We start from the raw sequence: 14,913 nt of genomic DNA on the forward strand, positions 1-14,913 counted from the left end.
ATTGGAGTTTAGCTCAGGACTTCGGGTCTCTCTCGAGAGAGCGATCCTTAGTTTTCAATCTCCGGAGCCTACGAGGATGATACATATCCTTGATTTATTTACTGACCCCATATCAGGATTTCCACTGTTACAAGAGTGAATTTTTATCATTCAGAATCGACCGGAGTCACCGTGGACTACTCGATAATATCCGGTGGAGAGACTTCCAAGCTTGCCGTGATCGCCTTTACTTCAGCGATGACGATCCTATTCGTAAATGTCTAGCTTTGACAAGGGGACTCGCCATTTACAATTGCTATTTCCCCGGGTGTGAACGGACATTAAGGAACTCACCCTTGACAGAGTACAAGAGACCACGTGGGTCGTACGAGGAATCGATTGTCTTTGTTAATCGACGCGTGGATCGGGCGAGATCAATGGCTCCATGGATCGGTTTCCGAAGAGTGCTCGTCTAGATCGGTCGCGGACGTTTTTACTTTTAACCCCGACCTTTTCTCTTACCATTGATAACAAAAAATAGGTTTAATTCGACACTTCATTTCGGATGAACGGAGGTGCGCTATAGATTTTACTGCCATTTACAGTGCCATACAAATGATGCCAAAACCTTGTTTAAATAGGGAACATACAAACGAAGTGCTGTAAAGGTGCTGTGCTGATACTGAATTTGTTAGGATAATTTTTTAACGGGTGTTTATTATTTTGCCGATTTTTTTTTTTTTTTGCGTTGACAGAAAGTGATCGAGATCCGCGGCCGATCTTGTTGAGGAGGACGAGCATTTTTCGAGGAAACCCGGCAGCTCCGATTTTTGCGGATTTCGCAAGTGCCTGCCGAGTGCATCTGTCGAGCGCTAATAGCACGATTAATGTTTAATCGATTAAAACTAGGATAATTAGATCGAAGCGCTACATTCCGAGGAGTATTTGAGATACGTGGAGGAAAGTGAATCTATGTTAGTGGCGATAGGGAGGTGATTAAGAGATGAGTCCGATGAGAGGAAGGAAGCCCGGAAGAGCCACATCTCGAAGTCGGAGGCCTTGCTAAATCATTGTTAATTTTCAGTATTCACGGTTGAAAACGTACTGGTACGTTTAAGCTGCTCGAAGAGGGAATGACGATAAGCGCGAAGGAAAGAGCGGAAGATTCGGATCGAGAGAAAGATGCATCTAGGACGCTGCGGATAAAAAAAGTGCAATCTTTCCTGCGAAAGGAATCAGAGAAAAAATATCGGCGAGTGATTTATCAAAGTCCTGATGAGTCCCTCTTTTGCCCCATTTTTTTTTTTTAGGACCTTCAAATCGAGGCTGCAGCATCCCTGATGCATCTTCGCGCGACAGGATATCTTCGGTGCACCGTTGTACTCTAAGCCTAAAACGTGTCCTGCCTTAAATTGCCAAATACTTAACTGAGGCAAAATCAGGATAAAAATCGGGAAGGAATACGATTAACGTCCTCGGGAGATTAAAATGACTCCGATAACGGGACGAGCTCGTTCACGAAGAAATCTCGGCCTGCAGGGATAAATTGATAGAGGAATATCCGCAGTGCAGATACGCACCGTGAAAAAATTCCGACTAAGTCTAATTTAATTTCGCCAATTCTTTTATTCCCTCCCATTCTTTCGCATTTGTCCCTGCTCTCGCGGAAGTGCATTTCGTAAATGAATTCGTTAAAACCCGGAGTTAAGCTCACCGCGAGATACGCGAAGCCCGAACAGAGAGGGTGCATTAAATAACATGGCGGTGCAGTTTCCCGGGACAACGAGGAGAGAGATATTTTTAGAGAATCATATTTCCCTTCCGCGAAGAAAACGGCGGGGCTAGAAAGCGCGAAAATCGCCATTGCTTCCGCGATAACGACTCTTGCTCGGCAAAAGCCGAAAGCAGCTCGCGAGAATTGTCGAGAAAGGAAGAGGGGGTGGAAAGAAAAGTCCCTTTCATCGGGGAGGAGTGTCGAAAAAAAAAGGGAATCTCAAAATGCAAGGGCTCAATGAGAGACCCCTGCCTTGTTTCCGCAACGGCGCAGGCGCGGAAGCGTCCTCTGCTCGGCAAAAAAAAAAAAAGAAAGAGATAAAAATCCGTTTTTATCGAAACAACGCAACCGTGTGTCCGCCATGCTCGGATCTCCGCATTGTTCGTCCCTCTCTTGTACCTCTTCTTTTTTTTTTCTCTCTCTCTCATTCCCTTCGCATCTAGGTTTCCCCTTCCGCGAGCCATCTCGACGTGCAGTTAGCAGGCCATATTCTTTTTTTCCTAGGATAGCGACACGATAACGAGTGAAAGGAATAAAAATCACAACAGGGAGAGGGAAATGCCAAAAGCTCTCCGTCCATGTTTTCCTGCAAACCAAAGAGATTTCACCGATATGATCTATCCACGGATCTCCGATAGATCGTTACACCTTATTAAAGCGATCCGTGGATCGATCGATCGATCGTGACGATCGGTTCGAACCCCACCATGGACGGAAGAAACTGCATAATGACTTTCCTTCAGGACATGTTTTATTTTCCTTTTTTTTTTTTCCCCCACTAACTCAACATACATTCGTTACACTTCTTTATATCGCGTCTTTCTCACCTTCGCATCACTATCAAGTGTCTTTAATTGTTTTTCTGGATTCCTTTTTTTTTGTCACATTTTTTATCAGTCATTAGTTTCTGCTTGGTTAGTGTTATAAATACGTGTCTTAGTGCGCATGATCTGTGAATTGCGATTATTGTCATTACCATTCTTATGATTAGTGACGCCATTATTGTTATGACTAATTATATTATTAATTATTATCGCTAGGTTAGTTGACGTACTTTATTTACGTACTATTAGCGTTAGTCCTTGCGTCGGCGTGTTTCGGAAGCATCGCATTTCTCTTTTTTAGTTAACAATTAAGCGTTCTGACCTGGTACGATTATTTTAGCCTCGTTTTAATCTTACGTTTAGTCATTGTTCGCTGGTTACGATCATTGTCCTTCTCTGTTCGTCTCGTCGACCCGAGTTTTCGTTAACGTCGCTTGGCTCGTGATAACGATACGATTCGAGACAAGGTTTGATTTTCACATCTTTTTGTCCGCCCTCCATTGGCGCTTTCGCTACCTCGCATGGCATGAGCTTCATTATTATCGTTATCGAGTCGTAAGTACCGTAGGAAATAATGACTTCACCCCGGGGTCTCGAAACATCGTTACTAAAACTTACAATTTTCACGAGAAAACCCTTTCTGCCATTATTAAACTGCCATTAAAATCCCCTAAAAAATCATCTAGGGATTTCCTTGGGCGAAAGTGATGCCTAAAATAATGCATAGTTTTCCTTTGAATACAATCTCATTTAAATTCAATTTCCACCCTCTGACTATTGAGCTTGCAATTTTACTCGGAATTGTTTTTTTTTTTTTAATTATTTTTATTCGCAGTTTGGCGCGCCCTTATCAGCTCGGTGGTCCCGATTGCAGTTTGCATTGTTCCATTATGCAGTCTCTGTCGATGTCTCTCGCGATTCCCAGGGGAAGCCATCATTTCTTAGATGAGTACACGGTCATTCCCGCGTGTCATGCCCCTCGATGTACTTCAGGGTCTGATCGATAATCGCGATTAGGGCGGTTCGTATTTCACGAGGACGAGAACAAGGGGTATCCCGGACACCTCCACTTTGGAAATTCGAGCCTCACCCCAGGGCGGATATCGATTCTCGTGTACCCTGGACAGATTTGCGGCCGCCCGAAAGGATTCGATGGACGAGCAGATTCATTGCCACGTACATTTGTACATAGACACGCGTCCTTACTCCTGTCCGACTCTTGACATGTCTCTTTTCTCGCGCCTCGCGAACTCACTTGCAGGTGAGACCAAAAGCGACCGCGAAACGATAAAGCTCAAAGGAGATGAAAGCGGAAAATTCGATATCAATCAGCAAAACCAAACACTTACTAACGAGACATCTCATTAAATGAAATCCCCCTCGGAAAACAATTTCATAAGATTTTCGTCATAATCGCATTTTTTTTTTTTATAATTCCACATTTTAAATTCCCTCTTTTTAATCATAGTGCTTGTCTGGCGAAAGAGAAAGATAACTAGGGCGAGAAATATTGAATAAATGTCCATAGTGGGTACTTTTTAAACATACCACCGTGAGAGATAATTTGATGAGATTTTTGAGATAATCGTGAAAACCTCTTTTTCTTTTAACCGCTTTCGTCTCCTCTTATCAAAGGCGCCCGAGAACTATTGAGTCTCATTGCGGTTTATCGAGGGGGTGGCGCAGCGGTCTTGCGACATCGGAAAAATGGATGTTTGCTCGGGATGTTTCCCTTTGGTATTTCTTTTTCGCGCCTCCAAGAGCTCCCGACAATGGGCGGCGCATAAAAAGGGCCCTTCGAAAAAGACATCTCGTCTTCCGGTGTTTCCCGCGTCCTTCGTCACATCCAGGGAAGACAACGGGGATATATTTTCTTATGCAGTCTTATCCGGCGCATAAAGGGGAGGGATCGGTAGGGCGGGAGACGACTTTTACGAGACATCTTCTTCCTGCCCTGTCGAGGGGTGGCATAAAATTTTTTACGCCCAGGAACCTCGAGAGAAGTCCTCGCGAATTCTTCCACGTTAATTCCATAATCGGCGCCATTTTTCATTCTTTTCTTTTTTTTTTCGTTATTTCGATCCCAACAACCATCGACAAATCCAGCCGATTACGAGGCTCGCATGTGCGGCGTTTATTGCAGTCGTAACAAACGCTGCAGCGTGTCACGTGTCGCTCACGTAGCGTCATTTGTTGCTCCCGGAGTAAACTTTACGAGGGAACGTCCTCCGAAACGCGGATTTACGTGCCGCCCCCTCCTCCGTGTTTTATTCCCCCCGTTTTATTTTTATTCACCGTTTTCGAGGCCCTCGTGCTTTATTTCCGCCGCCATCGCGCGTCCGAAAAATCGAGGCGGACGAGAAATCGAAAATGCACGACTGGCATGCGTTCCTTCCTTTAGACCCTGATCGGCGATATTTTCTAGAGTAAATATGTAATACGGTACACTATATACGCGTCTATGTATACTCGCTGATACATGTACAGACATACATATACGTACATATACATATAGATATAACACCATAGCTGTGTACAACACGCCTAGCGTACACGTATTTATGATGAGGGTACATAGTCTTCTTTTTTTTTTTCTGTGAAACACATTGTACATAATCGATACAGAAATATAATGTTGTGAGCGACGAAGGAAGACGCGCGCCTGCGGAGAAGCCCATTTCAAATTGTGCGGATTAGCGTTAATTGTCAATTTTATTTTATTTTATTTTTTTTTTGGGTATCGTTTCCGCAATTTTTTGGCAAATTTTTCCTACGGAATTTATTGGGTATCCAGGACGGTCCGTCCGTGATTGATGTTAAATATTTAAAGTCCGGGAGGGGGGGGCAGATATGTGCGATGCATTGCATACGACACACTGCAATTTGAGATGGTTTCTTTTGCGGCCGAATCGAGTTTTTTTTGCTTGGCTGCTTATCTCCTGTGGGAATCGACGCGAGAGGGCCAGAAATGGTAAATATGTAGAGAGGAAGGAGTAGTTGGTATTTTGCAAGCGGCAGAGGGGCACATAATTTATTAATCGATAATCCGAGCTACACCGTAGAGTAGTTAAGCGTTGACTAACCGAGAGGGGAGGTATTTGGAGGATCGAGTGAATGAGAGAGAAAATGGGCTTTTTTGGCACTCCGGTCTTTGCTGCTTCCTGCTGGTCTTCTTTGCTTTCGAGGCGGCGCTTCTGTGGAGTTTTGGCGAGATATCTATTAATTCGAGCCGCGTCTGTAACCCCTTTTGGTTTGGTTTTTGCTTTGATAAAGACGGATTTTCAGCCTGTACGCCTCCTACCTTCGGGGACTAAAAAACGGAGAGGCGCGAGAAACGTGTTTGGTGATGTCGAGGCGCACGGCGGCCATTTTGGTACCCCATGAAATATTCAGAAATATGGTTTATGGGGGTCGTCGTTTCGTCGGCGCGTTCTTCCTTTTTCTGGGTCTTTTCCCTTCACTTGTCGTGACTGCTCTCGGCGAATTCGGGCACGAATTTTCTCGAACGAGAAACACTTGGAGTCGATAAGCTTTTGATACGAGGTACCAGTACGTTTTCTCTCTGCTGATGAGATCTTCCGTTAAATGTAATCCCGACGACCTTCCGTAGCTTCCATCACCAAACATCGTTTATACTGCTTGTGCACTAACGGAGGAGGGTTAATCACGTGGGATTTTGTCCCACTAATTCTTTGCTAATTATTCTTTAAGGTACCGACTCCATGGTGATGCACCACGAGGGGCCGCTTATCTCTAGCGCGGCCATAATCGGGATCGTCATCGCGATTCTCTTCATCATCATCGTCATCATCGACATCATCTGCTGCTGCGCCCACAAGACAGGTAAGAGATTACAATTAAAAAATAATTGTCAACCGAACCGCGCGTTCTGGGCCAATTAAATGGGGGACTCGACATTAAGGGCTCTTACGGCGTTACTTTGAGAGTAATAACTTTTTTAATGAAAAAAAATTCTCTACCCTCGGAAATTGTCGTAAGAGGACCTCTGGTACATGTCTCTCGACTTTACCCAGTGTGGAAGGTTAATTAGATAGCCCTTTTAGGGCCACGGACGAGTTAATTCGTTTCGAGAACGTCCGAACCATTTTGCCGGCTTTGAGGGGGTTAATTACCCCCTTCTTGTGGAGTTCATTCTCGTGAACGGTTTGCAAACGTTTTTACCGAATCTCACGAGTAATCCTTTTTTTACTTTCCTTTTTTTCAGGAATTATTTACTACGTCTGCGAGCGGTCGCGTCGAAAACCCATGGACGAGGACGACGCTAAATTGGGCAGGTGAGTCGTGGATTCGAAGTTTTCCCGAGTTTCACATTAATAGTACCATCGGGGAACCCTTCCTCTGGCTATTTAGTCGGACGACGTCTTTACACCGATATTGTGCTTTGGCAAGTCTGGCGCTACATCATGTCATCAAACTTCGCACTATTCACACGTCTTGAAACACGGTCTCTTTCCCCTTACACGATTCCCGATTTCCCGTGATTTGGCAGTTGACATTAATTGCAACCTCGGTCAATCGGTGAATTTCACAAAATTGAATCCGCAAGTCTTACACAGAGCCAATGACCATTTTTTTTTTTTAATCAATTATAAGCGATAAGATGATCGAAAAAAATTTTTCCACGGATTCTTTTCCATCGTAACCGTTACATCGTCTGATTAATTTCCACCTGACGGTACGTAATCAGGTAATGCTCCATTATTTCATGAAACTCGACTTCCGGGATACCGTGTACATTGTTAAGGTGCTGATAGACAAATCCTGAGAACGTTTGAGGGTTTCAGGATTTGTCTAGAGGTGGCTCGAAAATTGTAGAGAAGAGTGACTCCTAGACAATTGGTAAGCACTCGTTAGTCGATAGGCTAAGCGAAGTCTAAATCGAGTTGGAAAATGGAGAGAAAAAAAAAAAATGTGAAAAATGCCACCCTCGCCCCGAGAGAGGAAAGGCTCTCATCCCTTGGTATCTCTTTTGTTTCTTGTGCGATAGTCTTTACGGTTGGCGGTTTCCATTGCCGTATTGCGACCAAAAAATGGCCAATGTCGCCGGGGTGACAGCCATCCAAGACTCGGGTAGTGGAAAAAGTACCATTAGATTGGTCAAACACACTGCCATGTAAGAATTGAAGAACAAACCAATAAGAAGCATGGTTCGCCTTAAAAGAAGAACTCTACGATCTACACGGCTTTCTCTACTTGGCACGAAGATTCCTCTCTTTCTTCCTCTTCCTTCTTTTTTTAATCTGCCTTCTCCTCGAGGCAGCTTCTCGTAGTCGGAGGCGGTTCAGAGGGAAATTAAAAGCTCTCCAAAATTATTCAGGAAAAATCGGAGGAACTAGAGAAAGAGAGGATTCAAAGCATGGAAGAGTTGCTCGCCTTCTGTGTGCCGCCAACCATTTTTCTCTTCTAAGCTTCGTTACCTTTCTCACTCGGCTCACCTGGCGACTGTCATTACGATCGCTCGAGCTTTGGCGATGTTTTGCATGATCGATCGATTCGAGCTTGCCGATTGGAAGGACGCGAGATAGCACTGTGCCATGGATTTAGATGAGACGTAAATTAAATTGAAATTAAATTTGAATTTTTTTTAAACACTCTCAAACGCGACTTTACGGCGCGGAAGTGAAGTTAGACTTCCGAATCTCTTAATTTTTCAGTCCCCTTTTCGTACCTTCGGTGGCACCACTATTTGTGGTACCTGTCGAGCAGTAAAGCGGTTTCCACTTGTTGCTTATTTCTATTCACGAAGGCGAGCTGAAAGGGTTTCTTAATGGCCATTTATAGCGCGAGCTTGTGCCAGGAAAATTAATTTCACCCTGCTTTCATTGTTAGTGCATTTTCATTGTTAGGCGCTTACACGGATTATAAGGGATATTCTCGACTTAAATAATTTAATGACCTTGCCAGGTTACGAGCTGATTACTAATTATTACCCCTGCGTGGCAGGAAATTATCTATTATTTGTGTATGGGTTTTTATATATTCGGAATATGGTATATAGTGCTATCTCGGGTCGGGTTTAATTTTCCTCCACCTTGAGCTGCACCCGGAAGTAAATGGGAGAGTCCAGAAAATCTGGGAAATTGATCGCGTTAAGTGAAACTTATCGAAAGAGTTAAGTGCCGGCGAAAGACGCATCTTTGCTGCAGTCTCAGGTGCTCGGCTTGAAAAGAATTCAAGGATCGATCGGAGTAACTCTGGGCTTTTAACCAAATTGGGAAAGTTCTATGAGATCGGGAAGAAGGAGCACCTGCTCCACATTGACGAAGTTGGGAAGGTAAAAGTAAAGTGTCGGATAAAACGGCGAATAGTAATGCGATCGCATCTCCCAGACCGGGTGCATCTCTATCGGAGAAGTAATCAGTGCATCCTAGTGCATACAATCGAACCTACGTACGTACACCTGCCTTTTAGGTAATAGTTTTAGCCACGAGTCGCATTTCCAAGGAAGCTTAATTCTCGGCAAAATCTCGCCTCCCAGCCGCCAGTTTTGTAGACTTTTCTTTCCCCCATAATTATCCTCGTTTTTCAATTTTTCTTTTACCTTACCATCCGATTCGTAGGTACTTTATACTCTAGGTAGTTTGCCTTGGAACCGAAATGATTCAACAAGGATGTATCAAATCCGAACGACGATCGCAAGATTTTCCACTTACAGGGATTTGAAGTAGCGTTAAAAAATGACGTTAAAATCGGTAACAATGTCCAGATCGATTGACTTTGAATTTTTCATTTGGAGGCATCGCAGTAGTATTTTGCAACGAGTATTTAATTTTCCCGTCTCGAGTCACTTTCTGATGTTTGTTGGCATGCCCCACGCATTCGATGTTGCACCTGCAGTTAAGGGAAGCGCGGAGGAAGAGCGAGAAGTCCTCGAGACCATTTGAAATAATAAAAGAAAGAAAAAATACTTTCGATCTTCCAGAGACGAGAAGGAGCCGCTGAAGGAGGAGAAGAAGATCCCGCCGATCATCGACACCGGGCTGAGGCACGAGATATCCGTCAACTTCGACGGGAAGAGGTCCATCTCGAAGACAGGATTCGTCGGCAAGGATTCGGCCGTCTAGATATTCTTCCGGCGTACTAGACTATAAATCGTTCGTGGAAGCGAAGCCTACGATGCGAGAGGAGTCCTCGATCGACCCCGAGTAGATGCCACACCGAAGGAGCGGATCCTCGATATCACGAGTCCTTGATAAGGCTGTCCATAGTCGAGGGGAAAGGATCACTCGACGACGACCTCGCGCGTTGCCTGCTCGACGGGCATCCCTCAGGATGTGACACCGACAGGTGGCGGCGACAAGGACGAAGTCTCCCGAAGGCTCCTCGACCTCCAGGACACACCTCGTCCATGCAACCTGCCAGGAGCAATGCCGAGCAATTTCAGAGAGAGCACTGCCTTGCCGACGCGACCTGACGTTGGTCTCGATCTCGGGATTAATTGCTCGACTTGGCCCCTTTCGTCCAAAGGCCCGACTCGTCCTCGTCAGGACGAAGGGTTCAAAGGATCCGACTTGGATCCTCTTCGTCTCGAGGCGACGTCGGACCCGAGCCACCCTGTTTCCCAAATCAATGAAACACCCAGACCCGTTCGAAGGACCTCGGCAGGCTGGAATGAATGATAGAAACCCGTGTCCTGGCGCATTTGCCGAAGAGACGGGGGAAAATATCTGCCCAGGTCCTTCGTCCTTGTCGACCGTGATGCCGAAACCGTGGATCTCCTTTTGACGGGCCTCGACGATTCCATCCTGGCGCTTGTTCGTTAACTCGGGTTGCCCTTGCGAATGGGCAATGCCGACTGGTCTGCTTTTCAAGATCAGGGAACCGAGGCTGGGGTTGTACAAAATTTAGCGCAAAAGAACCTGTAGAGGTCTTTTCTTACCGTCGGTCTCGCCGACGCGTGTTTAGTGGTTACCGATGCTTCGATTCGAGGTCGCAGTTTAGATAATCGCACTCTAGTACGCTGGTTTTTATATCTTGGGTGTATCGTTTCCGCGGTCTCGCTAGTAGGGGGAGGAAATGGTCTTGAAAAGCGATTTTCAATTTCGGCGCGTCGATTCCCCCCACATGGACGACATGGAGTCTCTCCGACAGACCTACGTCCTCTTGTATATATAAATGCGAATACTTCTCTGATATCTCTCTAGTGGAAGCGACTCACTTTCCCATTTCATTTCTCCATTTTACCCAACTACGTAAGCTTCGGTCCCAGTTACGCGTCCACTTCGTCGTTCTCGTTTTTCTTTCTCAAGACTGATTCCTTTAAGAGCGTCCTTTTGGAGCGAACCTCGCGGAAGAGATCATGCTCCATCATCGGCCATTCGTGTCCGTTCTTTCAACCCAGTCTTTCTTGCGCGTTTCTCCCAATCTTGGTCCCTGAAAATCCAAGGAACGTTTACAGTCGTCCTGGCAGAGTGGATCTATTAGTTAATTAATATGAAGACCCCTCTAGCTGGGGGAAACGTTTCTTCGCGTTCTCGATTCGGCCTTGGAAAATGTCCTGGGAACCTCTTCTTAGTTTCTATGCGCTGTCGCCGGTCGCGGATCTCCCTGGTGACATATGTACATTGACATTTTTCCGTTGACGAAGGGACAAGCGGTAGGCGTTAAGTACTCATAACTCGGTCGTGTATATTGGTAAAGCTCGAAGTTAAGTCATTTTTGCGGAGACTGGTCTCGGTTTGATGAATCGCTTCTCTTGAACGGGGAAGAGACTCGAGGAGGCAAATCGACTCTTTACACTTGACCAGTCTTTGCAGACCACCTTTCTAGATTGTAATCTTAGTACAGCCGATAAGCTTCGACAAAAGTACGTTCAAGATACGATGATAAGATATTTCGAACCGCGGATGGGGGGAGCTTTCTGAAATTTCCGAAAGAAATTCCTCTTTTCTCTCTCTTCTTTTCCGACATCTTGCGTCGATTTACATCTTTCTCCACAATGTAACGACGTTGTTCTCGAAGCGAAATTATCATTGCTTGTATTTTCGGTATTTGCAGGTGTCGAAAAAAAATTTCCCCCTTTGGAAATTTCGGAAAGCGGTCCCCCGAACTTTGATATTAAGAATGAAAATCTCTCTAGATATGTACATGTATAGCGTAATCGAAGGCAGAGTAGCATTTTTGTATCCGTCGTGACAATTCTTTATTCGAGCTTTCCCACCTCGTTGGAACCTCTTGGCAGGTTTATCTCGATTTACCCAAAAGAGGAAAAAAAGAATGTATTTCCTACTTTCCTCACGCGAAAGTCTCGAAATGTTTCATTCCTCCCAGTGGGTGGATTTAGGGAAGCGTCACTTACTCTCTAGTACGTAAGAGGGTATCTTGCAAAAATGCGGTTAAAAAAGAATGTGATAAGTTTTTGTAAATGCTTATTAACGTTTCCCCGTAATCTTTAAGAAGTGTTGGATTTAAGCTTAGGGAATAGTCCCGATTATAAGTAGGCGTTGTACGCGAGCGCAGGAGATTCGGTCGTGCGAAAAGAAAGAAAAAAAAAGAGACAAGCAAAAATCAATTCTGATATCCTGCAATTCTCAGTTTTTGCGAATACTTGACAAAAAACAGAGCGTTATGCGGAATAATGCCAATCATCCTCTAAATAACACTGCGTCTAATGGAGATAGTTATTTATTATTGTTTCGCCGTTCCGTTCTCCTTAATTCGTAATTCGACGGACTTCGAGGATTTTTCCGTTTTCATCGGTCCGATGTCCTCGGAATATTGTTAATATAAATTTTCATAAAATGGCGTGGCTAACATGAGCAATTTAGATGGGCACGAGCGTCTTTCCCGCGCGTGTAGCTTTTTTACGTAACGTGACGAGGAAAAACGTTTTGCCAAATATAATAGTACTTACTTAGCGCGTAAGTTGGGATACGTTAAATGTGAGAGTCCCTATTTCGAGAATGTGATCGGTATGTATGTCGGTGTATTACTCGGATCGCGTGGAAAAAAAAAAAAAGAAGAAAAAGAAAAAAAAAGATCTATTCGATCGAGACAGGAACACAGCTATTTTGTATCCGTTGCCAAGATTCACGAGACACCCACGTAGCTTCCCGTGAAAAGTATTATCGCGCATCTTCCAGTTTAAATGAAAGAAGGGAAAAAAAAGTAAAGGAGTTGCGAAGATTGCGACACGTATTATACAAGTTTTCTAGACATAAGGCATATTTTTTATGTATGCTTTTTCTGTATGCGAGGAAAGAAAGTGGCGTCAATAAAACGAAAGAAAAACAGGAGAAACGGCCGGGGCATTATCTGTGAATCCAATAACAGGACGAGACATTGTACGTACAAAAAATGTTTAATAGCAAGTAAGCGGCGTAAGAACAAAAAAGATTTTACGCCTACAATTCGGGAGTATATCAAGTACGCGAACTTATTCCTACATTTCTGAATTACACTGGGGATTATCCCCGGACAAGTGCCGCAATTTATTTGAGGATCCGTCCGAGATATATCAAACCCGTAACGAGGATGAGATGCAAAAGCGCTCTACGAAAATAATCCATGGCACTGGTGTTTCCTTAGTAAACGAGCTCGACTTAGCTCGATCTAAAGTGGAATCTTTAAGCTTCGCTGGAGTTGATTTATCACACTTCAATTCCTGCATTCGAAGGCTTCCCTTTCCTTATCAGCAGTTGCTCGGTGTGCAGCTGAGGCGGCTCCGTTCGCGTGTGCCAGACGTAGACCTGATGAAAAAGAGAATATTACATGAGGAAGAAATATTATAAATCGCAGCTAGGTGTGCTTGACCCTCTAAATAAACAGTACCTTTGTACAACAATCAGCCAGCGGTTCCAGGCGATCCCTGGTGACTATCTGCCGAAGTATCTCGCTCTCCTGATAACCACCCTGCACCTCATAAGAGAAGTACGCGTCCTTGTTCTCCAAAATCAATTTAAGATTGATCGCGAATCCCGCCATGTCCAGAGGAAATGGACGATCAGGTTTCCAGACTGCATTAAACCCGACAACCTTGCCAGTTGCATTGTCACAAATTGGCCTTTCAACGGCGAGGCCGCCGACCAAGCCCACCGGCCAAACCCCGACGGTCTTGATTTTCCTCATCTGTAAAAAATGGAATAATCAGTAGATCCAGACAATATGAATTACTACATGTCCAATGTAGTCTATAAGGAGGACCGGAAGTGAATACACTCGGTGCATCGCTGAAATTACGGTATAAAATCGTGCACGTCAAGGACACTCGGCCGGAGACTCCGATAATCTGCGCGGCCATGATCTACATAATCTGCATCTGCTTTTATGGGCCTCACCTCTCGAAACAGCATCAACGAGTACGTATTGTCATCGTCGGCGAAATAAACGACGCCGTCGTGAAATTCAGTCAGGTTTTCCCTGAGCCATTGCAGTCCTGCATTTCGCTGTTCCACTCCACGAGGCTTCTTCCAGTTAGGATCGCTCTTTCCCAGTTTATAGCTGGGAGGAGTGGGCACGGCAAGATGCGTGTATCTCAGGCCGCTGTTCTTCAGGAAATTCGTCACCAATTTCGTTCTTTTCCAGGAGTCTTCCACCACTATCCAGTGAAAATTGAACACTTGCATGAAAGCTTGCGCCAGTCTTGTTAGTTCCGCTTTTTGCACCGGCCTCGAAAACGTAGGGGTAATGGCATAAATAGTCACCTTGTAATTCGAGTCTAACTGCTCCATTTTCAGGGACGAGTTCAAGTTCCTCGAATTATTGTACATGTCGAGGACGGTTCGCTTAATCGTCTCCGTGAATTTTTGCAACTCTTGGGCCTTTCGGTGATCTGAAATCGGGAGACATTGAGGGTGACGCCGAGTCGAGTCAAATTTTCGCGCCGACATGCGCGGACGGGGTGCGCCGTCGTATGTGGGGAAGGTACGCCTTCTGACCGGGCCGAGGCTCGCCGTAAATCTCGAAAATTGACGGTACTCACACATGGCGTTTTGCACGATGAGGAGGACGATCATCAGCCCCACTGCGATAAACTTGAAGGAACGGATTATACTCCACATCCTGACTGGCACGGTCTGTTCCTCTCCGAACACTGGCTTCTCTGTCATTGTTCCGCCGCCATGACACCGCTCTACCTTACCGACGCGTCCAACGCCGAATTGCGCCGAATAACGAAACCACTCGATTCAAAAAGGAACTAATATTCGTAAAAAATCAACGCGCTACTCGATGAACTCCGTTTATTAACAATACTATTCTACTATATACAACAGGTGTACAAAATTAATCGAGAGAGGAAAAAAATATAAGCAACTTGGTAATCGTCCATTTTACGGGATGAACTTTACGGGCCACTGCAGGTAGCCGCAAAACAGG

At 45.0% G+C, this 14,913-nt stretch overlaps 2 protein-coding genes across 4 annotated transcripts in view; one reads left to right on the forward strand and one right to left on the reverse strand.

Annotated features, from left to right (window-relative positions):
- LOC105698810 (fasciclin-2) overlaps positions 1-12,833 on the forward strand; it is a 61,114-nt gene extending 48,281 nt beyond the window's left edge. Inside the window, exons 7-9 of one of the 3 annotated variants that reach the window (XM_012423385.1) lie at positions 6,289-6,420; positions 6,803-6,872; positions 9,521-12,833. In XM_012423385.1, the coding sequence (XP_012278808.1) occupies positions 6,289-6,420; positions 6,803-6,872; positions 9,521-9,662 (344 nt within the window). In that variant the 3' untranslated portion in view covers positions 9,663-12,833. Of the gene's footprint in view, positions 1-154; positions 5,227-6,288; positions 6,421-6,802; positions 6,873-7,585; positions 7,754-9,520 lie in introns of those variants that run through there. The other 2 variants (XM_012423386.1, XM_012423387.2) reach the window with 2 other exon arrangements.
- A 46-nt stretch (positions 12,834-12,879) lies between these two features.
- On the reverse strand, positions 12,880-14,865 carry LOC105698812 (galactosylgalactosylxylosylprotein 3-beta-glucuronosyltransferase I). The gene is made up of 4 exons (XM_012423388.2): positions 14,519-14,865; positions 13,875-14,368; positions 13,369-13,665; positions 12,880-13,286 (listed from the first exon to the last, which is right to left on the reverse strand). The coding sequence occupies exons 1-4, from the start codon at positions 14,643-14,645 to the stop codon at positions 13,188-13,190; spliced, it is 1,017 nt and encodes a 338-aa protein (XP_012278811.1). The 5' UTR covers positions 14,646-14,865; the 3' UTR covers positions 12,880-13,187.
- Between the last annotated feature and the right edge of the window lie 48 nt (positions 14,866-14,913).

Source organism: Orussus abietinus, unplaced genomic scaffold (genome assembly GCF_000612105.2).
Source record: "Orussus abietinus isolate OABI.00-Male unplaced genomic scaffold, Oabi_2.0 scaffold12, whole genome shotgun sequence".
NCBI lineage: Eukaryota > Metazoa > Arthropoda > Insecta > Hymenoptera > Orussidae > Orussus > Orussus abietinus.